Source organism: Salminus brasiliensis, chromosome 22 (assembly GCF_030463535.1).
Source record: "Salminus brasiliensis chromosome 22, fSalBra1.hap2, whole genome shotgun sequence".
Taxonomy (NCBI): Eukaryota; Metazoa; Chordata; class Actinopteri; order Characiformes; family Bryconidae; genus Salminus; species Salminus brasiliensis.
Genome location: NC_132899.1, coordinates 32,344,173 through 32,354,904, shown reverse-complemented (window position 1 = coordinate 32,354,904; position 10,732 = coordinate 32,344,173). Strand labels below are relative to the sequence as shown.

The 10,732-nt window shown below is 44.7% G+C and overlaps 1 protein-coding gene across 1 annotated transcript; it reads left to right on the top strand.

Moving 5' to 3' along the window:
• Positions 1-710: 710 nt before the first annotated feature.
• On the top strand, positions 711-9,210 carry atxn7l3b (ataxin 7 like 3b). Its single transcript, XM_072666669.1, has 8 exons — positions 711-912; positions 1,521-1,626; positions 3,270-3,402; positions 4,108-4,279; positions 5,228-5,325; positions 6,409-6,431; positions 6,524-6,569; positions 7,990-9,210. The coding sequence occupies exons 2-8, from the start codon at positions 1,576-1,578 to the stop codon at positions 8,007-8,009; spliced, it is 543 nt and encodes a 180-aa protein (XP_072522770.1). The 5' UTR covers positions 711-912; positions 1,521-1,575; the 3' UTR covers positions 8,010-9,210.
• The last annotated feature ends 1,522 nt before the right edge of the window (positions 9,211-10,732 follow it).

Here is a 10,732-nt window from a genome sequence, read left to right as displayed (position 1 = left end):
TAACGCTAACAGTATTTTTCAGTGCCTCAATGTGAGGTAATTTTTGTGCAGTTTCTTATCCCAAAGCCTACAGTTCAGCATATTACCAACACACAAACTCCACAAAACGTCTTTACAATGTTAAATTAAACATTTTAGGAACATTTTTCTGAAGTTAAAAGAACGTTTTCGGGAGTGTTGCCTCAACATCATTTGCAGTGGCAGTTGAACATGTTTAACACCGAGTTTTCAGTATTTTCAGTAAGTTTCCAACAATTATTGGGAATATTTAACGGGAATATTTACGGGAATATTTAACGGAAATATTGAACAAATATCACGAAAACATTTCCTCAACTTCTTTGCAGCGTTCATTAAACGTTTTAGGACTGTTTTTCAGAGTGTTACCTCGACCTCGTTGCAGTTTACCATATTAGGAGCAATGTTCTAAAGTTATCCGATGTAATTAACGAAATTAATTACTGCTATTATGATCGGCTTGTTTGCTACCGCTAAGGCAAGCTAACGCTAACTGTATTTTTCAGTGCCTCAATGTGAAGTAATTTTTGTGCAGTTTCTTATCCCAAAGCCTACAGTTCAGCATATTACCAACACACAAACTCCACAAAACTTATAAAACTAAAAAAAATAATATTAAAAAAAAAAAAATTGCACACCGCTCCTTTAACCGGCGCCTCGGTAAGCCAGCGCTGCGATCGATTAGTCGGGTCTGAGCCCTGATGGAGGACGGCAGCCGCGGAGGCTTTGGAGCTAACGACCCGACCGTCTGACTTTTGTGTGTTTTGCTCCCGTTTTTAGAGTCGAAATTCATCCATGGGAGTGCAGGGGAGCGGACTGGGGGGCTAAGTCGCCGTTTGGAGCAGATGAGAGGCGGCGGGAGGGAGGCAGCCCGACACGGCCATTGTGCTGGAGGTAAAAAAATAAAGGCAGCAGCACAAACAAAGCTGAACCGACGGTATTTGGGTGTTGGGGGGCGAGCTGATGAAACCCCCCGGTCCGGGCTGGGTGTTGTGAGATATACGGTGGGTTAAGGGCGGTTAGATCGACTTGGAGTCGGGGTCATTGTCCTATGTTTTCAATAGGCCCCGCAGTTTGACTCCAATCACTGCAGTGGGTCATTCTTTTAGGAATTATCCGTTCCACCTTAAATGGCGCTGCAGTTACATTTTGGCGCTGCAAGCGCCAAAATGTAACTGCAGCGCCATTTAAGGTGGAACGGATAATTCCAAAAATACAGCTGGCGGATATGAAGCCAGCGCCTGTTTTATTGTAAAGAGCATCAATCCTGCTTCTAAACCACTGTTATCTTCACAATATACCATCCATTAGCCCTTTTAATTCTCGTTTTCCATTAAATGATATTATTTATTGATTGTATTTGTCTGCCTATGAGGTTCCTCCATATAGGAGCAGCCCTGGAGCATCTGATTGCAGAGGATATATATACAGTATATACATATATATTTATCTATATATGTGTGTGTGTGTGTGTGTGTGTTCCTTCCTCGTATTCACCGTAGCCCCTGCACTACAGCATGTAGAGACGGCAGTGCCTTCCCTTTCTGGTTTTTGCAAATGAAAATGGAGGAGATGGCCCTGTCCGGCATGGACAACAGCAAGATGGAGGTGGGTTCCTGTCCTTCTTGACACCATATACACAGTTTGCTCGGCACCCTCCTTGTCCCTGTCCAGGGAGGCGTCGTTCTCTTCGGGCCAAGCAACAAAGCAGCATGGTGCATTGCAGGTATTGGAGGAGGAGGAGAAGGGGGCGGGGAGGGGTCTGTCGTGGGGCATGGCCGAGAGTCATTGTTGGGTTTATTTATGTATTTATTTATTAATTTTTCTTCTTCAGCTAACGATTTATCATCATCTGGCCGGATTCGTCGAAGTTTGATTGCTTAGGTTGAGCAGATTCTGGGGTTAAATAGTAAGAAGAAGAATAATAATAGAAGCTGTGGCACCCCCTATGCTTCCTCAAGAGTACTGCAATCTGTCAGAACGGTATTTGTGTCAAATAGCTGTTCAAGGGCTTCGTAAGGGGCTGTTTATGGCTAATTAGGGTTCAATCAATGGCTTATAGACTCACTGTAGAGCTCAAGCCATGCTTGGTAGACATAATTGGTGGATTGGATTGGTGCCGGCCAACGCTCCTGAGAGCTGGTCAGGTCATATGGTCCGTTTCAGCCGCTGGTTAAACACATCAGATTCAACCCCCTGACGCTGGCCTACAAAGCCAAGACTGGACCAGCTTAGCCCTCTTTGCACTGGACAGCTATAGTGGTCAAAGCCGACCCGCCATCCTTTAAGATCCACGGAAGATGAGCGTCCAGGCTTTTTTGTGCCCTGCACCGAAGTGGTGGACGAACTTTCTCTGGGTGTCCGAACAGCAGAGTCCAACGCTCGCTGTCTTCGAACCCAGACTGAAGACCCTCCTCCTCTTCTGAGAGTACTTTTTACAAACTAGCTAAGGGTATTTTCTGAGTTGCGCTGGAGAAGAACGTCCTTTTTATTTATTTTATGTAAACATAAGCTCTTAATTATCAAAACACACACAATTTGCACCTCCAGACCGAGATTAGCCGATGCTGTGAGCTTTTCGGAACGGTTGATATTTTTGGTGGGTCCAGTCATGGCTCTGCATGGAAGCATTACGTTAATTATCTGGAAACGTGTTTTACATTAAAAGTCATTTCTGAGCTCTGTTGACGGCCTTCTAACGCCAGCTAGCGTCATGCGCTAAGTCAGAGCGTTTAAAGGAATAGTTCACCGAAAATGTAGCGTAACATAGTAGATCGCTGACCCCCGATGCAATCAAACGGCCAAGACGTGTTTGGTTTTTGCTGTAAGCCTCTTTAGTTCACATTGGGAGACGCTAGGCTATCGTTGCTAAAAAGCCCTGGACTTGGATTGTCACCAATGTAGTCGTTGTCATCATTAATACGCAAATATCTTGCAGTGTGTTTCTCAAAACGTATCCAGCTCTTCAGACAAATGGACGTGGTTTATAACGGAGTTAACAGAATTATTTTTGTTTATAAACACCAGAAATAATTGAACAGAATTGCGGGGCAGTTTGAGTTAAAGACGTTTAAGGAGGGTCTGTCGATTGAATAAATAAATAGATTTTAGAGCTGTTCCTTCAAAATGTGTATATAATGTAATATTTACTTTGTATTGTTATTAAAATAATAGTAATAATACTAATAATAAAGGTGTTATTTTGTGTGTTTTCCTGTTCTTGCTGACCGGCGCAATGGTGTGCGTTCCAGGGCATCGCTCAGGAAATCCTGGCCGACCTGGTGGAGGACGCGTGCTTGGGGCTGTGCTTCGAGGTGCACAGGGCCGTCAAGCAGGGCTACTTCTTCCTGGACGACACTGACCAGGAGAGCACCAAGGACTTCGGTAAACCCTCAGCCTAAGCGAATCCTATTCATGCACATGTTCTACAGCGCCCAACAGGACTCCTAGAAGGTCTGCCGTTTGTCTCCACCAGCACGTCCCCTTTTGCGTTGTATGTCCAATTCGGATAGTCCTGGACACGTACCCTCAACAAGTAACGTTTGAGATGTGGTGTGTGCTTCTTTAGTTTAGAACGGGAGACGCTAGGCTAAAGTTGCTAACTAACACTGTATTTAGACTGTCACCGATCTCATATATATAATTTTTATTTTATTGTTTTTAATTTTTTTGTCATTTACTATTTATTTTTTTTTTATGTAAAACAGTACCTGGGAACTCATCTGTTTAACATTCCGCTTTTTAGTAATATTCCACTTTGTCCTGAGTGATGCCCCCCTACTTTGACTATCCAGGACCCCCCTCCCCCCCCCTTAAACATCAGTAAAGTGGCCCCTACTACTCGGCTCTGTGCAGAACGTTCTCTCTTTAAAGGCTCAGTGTAAAATGTGTGCTAAGAGGTGGGGGTGGACCATGGAGACATGGCTGATTTCAGTTCATTTGCGCCATCACCGCTATACACTGGTAATAACTGTGGTAATGAACGCAGTAATGCAGTAATGACGTTATGTTTAATTAGCTGTTTGTGTGGGTAGCCTGACCAGACGCTGACCGCCCTGAGCTCTGTCCTCTCGTCTTTTCCTCTGGCAGAAATCGTGGACCAGCCCGGTGTGGACATCTTCGGTCAGGTGTACAACCAGTGGAAGAACAAGGAATGTGTGTGTCCCAACTGCAGCCGGAGCATCGCCGCCTCCCGCTTCGCTCCTCACCTGGAGAAGTGCCTGGGCATGGGCCGCAACAGCAGCCGCATCGCCAACCGCAGGTACCCGCCTCTGTTTGCCTGAAAGAAATCGTTCGCTGAAGCGAGTCGTTCCTCCTAAACCACTGATTCATTTGGGTCCATTGGCTAGTGTGGAAATCTAGTGGCACTAGGGCTAGTGCACTTCCTCAAAGCTAGCCTCCGTCAGCCTCTATCTACCAACCCTTAGAGATTATCCTGTAGATTTCAGCGCCAAACCCCCATTCAGCCAATCACGACCAACCTTTGAAGGCCGTAGTTTGTGATTGGGTGGATTCTGGTTGGAATCGAAGGTCAGCAAGAAGGTAGCTCTCCAGGAACACGGCTGGAGACCTTAATTTTGGATGCTGTAGATTGTAAATTACCTTAAAGTAGCCTGTGAACGTTTTCTCAGACTGAAGTGTTAGCTTAGCGTGATGTTAGCCTGGCATTTGAACCGAATCCTGATGTTGGATTTCAGCGTGAAATAAAAAAGAAATCATAACCTTCTCGTCCCTTTAGGGGTCCAGAAATACCCCTCATCAGGTTTTGGTAAAATTGAAAAAACCTCAGTAAAGTGGCCTCTACTACTCGGCTCTGTGCAGAACGTTCTCTCTTTAAAGGCTCAGTGTAAAAATGTGTGCTTCGAGGTAGGGGGTGGACCATGGAGACATGGCTGATTTCGGTTCATTTGCGCCATCACCGCTATACACTGGTAATAACTGCGGTAACGGTAATACATGCTCGAGATGCTCGATTTGATACATCCATCTCTGAACAGCTTTTACAGGCAAATGGGGATAAACATTTTTAGCATTTTTGAGCTATGCACGTGTGTGTTCTGTAATTGACCGCGTAGTTATATGGTTAACTCAAGCATGATTCACCATCTTCCTAAAAGTTGGAGAAGCTTTATTTGAAAAGGTGTGACCAGACATTTGACTGCTGCTCTGTTGGTCCTCACCCTTGCTTCCTCTCTTCCCCACCACTCAGAATAGCCAGTGGCAACAACACCAACAAATCCGAGAGCGATCAGGAGGACAACGATGACGTCAACGACAATGACTGGTCCTATGGGGCGGAGAAGAAAAGTAAGTTCACTTGGGGTGTTTTTTCGGCTCATGAGGTTGAGATGTAGCGATTACCCAGCTGTGAACGGAGTGGAGTCGGACAGCTGAATAGTGGGTTTACACAGTTACCCCAGATGTACTCAGTCAGGTTATGCTGGGGTGGTGGGGCCTGGGGCGTTGGGCCTGGTTTCTCTGGCTTCAAATTACATGGCAAGTGGCAATCGCCGGGATCCAAGCACTGTTCACCATTATGGAGCTGTGACTTGAATGGTTGTTGAAGCCGACAAACTATACACTGTTTTTTTAGGCCAATTTGTGCTACGGCCCCATACCCCAGGCCCCGTACCCTCCCAGCAATGTAAACGCGACGGCTTTAATTCCAAAAATTCCAGGAATTTTTCAAGTTGGGAAGTTTACCATGGAAATCAACAGGAATTAATGGGAATAAAATGTGAATATTTTAAGCTAAAGATGAGAAACTGCATATAGTTTCATATAAAACAGATCATTTCTAGGAAAACTACATTTATTTGTATTGTAATGTCCATGGAAAGTTTACATTTTGGAATATTTCCAAAGTTCCCATGGAAATTAACAGGTAATTTACTGGAAATATTTTGGGAATTTTCCACCCTTTTGCAAGCCTAGTGATGATGGGCGTCTCTCGGTGGCCAGACAAGCACGGAAAATCCACCCTCCTTCCTCCTTGGTCGGTTCGATGGCCATACGGACTGTTTTGCTCCAATACCAAGACGATCTGCTCGGTTTCAGCCGCCGTTGTTTGTAATATGGCAATTGAGTCAACACTGTGGCTTTGAGAACCCCACCAACCCCCTCCACCCACCCCCTTCCAACAGCGTTAGGCCTCTTACACAGGCTGCACCATAGACTCTACATTGGCCTTTAATCTCTAGACCCTCTCTGGAGTTTTCATGTCTGATGTGTCCATTGCCTTCCTTCTCCAGACTGTAGAGTTTTAATGTTTAATGTATTATTAGACCGTTTGGAAGCCGTCGTGTGCTTGTGTGAGAGCAGGTTGTGCCTGATGTGATCTCTTGACCTTTTCTTTTTGTGTGTGTGTGTGTGTGTGTGTGTGTGTTTTAGCCAAGAAGAGAAAAGCAGATAAGGTAAGTTCTCCGCTCTGTGAATAACGGCTTTTTACATCGAAATCTGAGCCTGTTTTTATCCAGTTATCATGATTTTGATGCTTTCTCCACAGAATTCGAATTCACCAAGACGATCCAAATCACTAAAACATAAAAATGGTGAGTGTGTGTGTGTAGGAAATGTGTAATGAAGACTGAATGCCTGTTTATTGCCTGTTTATGTACGTTTATAAACGCTTAACATTTTTCCATATGTTCCAGTACAGCTCAGGAGCAATAAAACAGCAAGCGTTATAGAAAGTAAAATAGTGGAGGTCATTTGCTCATGTCCAATTTTAAGTCATTTCATTATTTAATAAAAAAAAAAAAAGTACTGCAATCAGATTATTCTGAACACTCAATAACTTTGGCATTCTGTTGGTATCTGCAGTGTTTATTACAATAAATACCTAAATATTATTAATAAAACTGTATCAGCAGTAGAGGCTAAAATGATAAACGCCAGTCTGAGGATGCTGGACAGACAGCATGTCTTGGAGGAGTTCTGGGTGAACTCATGACTATTTATTTATTTATTTATTTATAAGATTTGGAGACGTATAATTAGCGAAATGGGTGCTAATGTTATGAGGATGCTAAGGGCATTCTAATTTAAAAATTAAAAATGTCATCCCTTATATCGGTCTATAATTCAGTATAGAGTTTCAACTTTCAACTAGACCGTAATACTCATTTTTAGTCTAATAAATAAAGCAAATAAACTTTTTTTTTTTCCGGAAATTCTGATGAGACATCCACTTGAGAATGTGATGTAAAATGTAGGTATTTCTTTATAACCTGTAACAGAAAATTACTGAAAGTTTTATAAATAAATTCAGAGGCGAAATCCAATTTATATATATATATATATATATATATATATATATATATATAACCTTGTATCTCCATATTTGATACATGTTTTTATGTGTGTCTCTAATATGGATATTATTTTTGTTATTTATATTATATTATTATTTTTTATTTATTTATAAAAAAAATTCTCCCCCTAATTTGCATCTCCAATTACCCAACCCTTACATAATTTTAATTACATGCAATGCTTCTGATACCGCCTCTTTTTCCGAACTGCAACGTTGCTCGGAGGACAGCGCCCTGTAGCGTCCGGCTCTGATGCATTGGCCAGCAGGCCGAGGCCGGTTATGCTCTCTCGGGGTCCCGGCTGCCGATGGCTAGCAGCGCGACCGGAGGGACGCTAGTTTGAATTCCTAGACAGCCAGCGCAAAAAACAGCTGCCGATCCTCTGGTGGTAGTGATGTCCTCTTACTCCGACCGGCGTTTTGTCCAGTGGACCAATAGAGACGCTCCAGAAGTCCTGGGTTTTTAACGTTGACTTCCGCTGAAAGTGACTGAGGCTTTGTCCTCCTCCTGTAACGCTGCTGTTTTGGAGATGCGAGGTTTTTGTTTATTTATTTGTATTTTTCTGTGTGCTGCTGAACGCGGTGGTGGTGGTGATGATGGGGGCGCTGTCTCACTTTCATGCTCTAACCTGTCCCTCGATCTGAATTTGCTCTCGCAGGAGTGAGGATGACTCATTGACTGACGGAGCTCCGAGTTCGTCCTTCAGCTTTGCTGGGCTCAAAGCGACGCGGTGGGGGGGGACCAGCAGAGAGTCTGTCCTGTGTGTGTGTGTGTTGCTAAGAGACCAGTCGTTTCCACAGTGACGACGTTGGCGATTGGGGGAACCCTCCACTCACTACCCACAATGCCGTGACAAGGCTCACCTTGCGAAACGGAACGCATGACCTGAATTGCGCTGACTGGCGATTCGTTCAGTTTACACAAGTGTCTCTCTCTCTTTCTCTCTCTCTCTTTCTGTCTCTGTTTCTGTTTGTTTTGTTTTTTTTGTCTTTTTCTCCCCGTTTTCCTGGAATATTTTGCACAATGACTCGATGTCGTGTTGACCGTCTTTGTCTCGACAGTGTAGCTTTAGCTAGTTCTTCAGAGTGGCGCGACCTGACCGCGTGAAGCGCGCACAGCAACGGGAAGCTCTCAGGGAGGACGTGGGCGGGGCCATTGGTTCCGGTGGCGGGTGGGAGTAGCCGAGTGGCGGATGCCTCCCTTCACTTGAGACTTTTTTTTTTGTTGTTGTTATTGTTGTTGTTTTTCTTTGCACTTCCTCGTGAGTTCTCGGACGTCTGAGGAGGACATGTTTTTTTTTATTATTATTTTTGTTGTTTATTTTTGTTTTTTATAAAACGAGGCCAAGAGAAGACGACGGCAAAGAACAGGACTGATATATAACTCCTCAATCAATGCTGCTTATTTCACCTTTTCAAGTCGTACCAGGCATTTTGCACGTATTCACAAAGGTGCATCGTTGTTGTCGTTGTTGTTGTTTTTGTTTTTTTCTGGTGGTCCTCGAGGCAAAAGAGCCGTCTAGACGCCTTGAAAAAAAAAAGAAACAAAAAAAGAAAAACAACACAAGTATAAAACTCTGAGACTCCGTGTGGACACTTGAACTTGCCGCTGGCAGAAAGACATGCGTATTCCTTCGAGGGGAACGTATGAAGACCAGGGTTTCTCCTTTTATCGTTGTTTTTTTTGGGGGTTTTTTCGTGTTTCTTCTGTTCTTGGTCTCGGTCTGTGTACTAGATGTTTACAGTGTAAGGAATCATGTGTGTCTTCACTGTGTTGTAACTGTACATATATTTGACTAGGTGAAAAATGCTGCTATCCTGGCCAGGCCATGAGCCCTATGCTTGTGGACATGTCAACACGTAATAAACGATCAGAACCATGGAGGTGTGCGTGTGTCGTCACTTCTCATGTTGGTTGAGCCGGCGGCCGACCAGCTTGGGTCTTCACCGGCAGAGCATGTGTTTGTGTTGAGGTTCAATCTGGTGCACCAACCTGACCAAACTGTCATGGTCAGGTATGTCGCTATGATTGAGCGGTTGATCCATCAAACTCAAATCCATACTCTGGTCACAAGCTAAGCTCATCCACCAGGTATGACCGTCCTAGACCATCTACCAGCACGGTTTGGTTAAGCCGGCTGACCAGCTTGGCTCTTGACCAGCAGAGCATGTTTTATGCAATGGTTTAATCTGGTGTACCAACCTGACCAAATTGAGCCGGCTTGACCACCGGCTTGGTCAGGTATGTTGCTATTGAGCAGCTAGTCCATCAAACTCGAAACTATATGCTGGTCACAAGCTAAGCTCATCCACCAGCTCAATCAGCTAGCTTAGCAGTAAATGGATGCCCAGCTTTTTTAACCACGTTGACCTTCGAAGACCAGGTAAGACCATCCGAGACCATCTACCAGCACAATCTGGGGGGTCTGAATGAATCGTGAACAATCCCGCTAACCAGTGAACTAGTGCTAGCTATGTTAGCCTAGCTGCGATCCTGAGAACAAGGCATGGTAAGACATCGGTATGGCTCTGTAATGTCCGAAAGTTCCCAAGGAGAACGTTTTTTGAGAACTTCCACCATCATTAACCTTACGTTCACTGGCGGATTACCTCAGAAGTCTGACGTCACGCCCGAATTGATGGCGTTCCTGTCAAGCTTTCCGATAATTTTACTCCGTTCCAGAACATTTCCCAAAAAACTGTTCGCTACAGACTTTAGAAGTTGATTACAACTGGTTTATCGATCCTTTACCCGATTGATTCATGTCGAATCTAACCGAAAATGTCCCGCTCTTTATGTACCAGGTTTGTTAGCATTGTTAGCGTTCTTGTCGAGATCAGTTGATAACCTTAGAGCCCCTCATACGATTAGCGCTGTCTTTTCTGAGGTAAATGTGGAGGCCACTGATGCCGAGAGTCAGTAAAGAAGGCTAGTCGATGACCCCGGCTCTAGGTGAGCCTCGTACCACAGAGCTGCTCTGCGAAATGGCGACTTTCTTCCCAATTCGAACGCAGAAAGAGGAAGACGATGGCAGCTGTGGTCAGTAACTGACAGTGGTGAATGCAGAAGTAGAAGCAAGCGCCGCCACCAAACAGGAACTGCCAAACTTCCAGCGTTTGCCATTTTTGGCCTCCGGCCTTACTCTGTGCTAGCCTAGCCACCGCACCTGTAGAACCCAAGATCCTGTGAAGAAGTTTGCGGACGACGCCACCGTGGTTGGCCCGATTGTCAACGTTAACGATAAGTCTGCCTACAGGTCGAGAGTTGGCCAGCCATTGTGGAGTCCAAGTTCCTGGGCACCACCATGTCCAGGGATCTGAAGTAGAAGGGGGACCCCGGCCTCCGTGACCGAGAAGTGTACTCTGTCTACACTTTAGGATATAGGATTACAACAGTCTGAC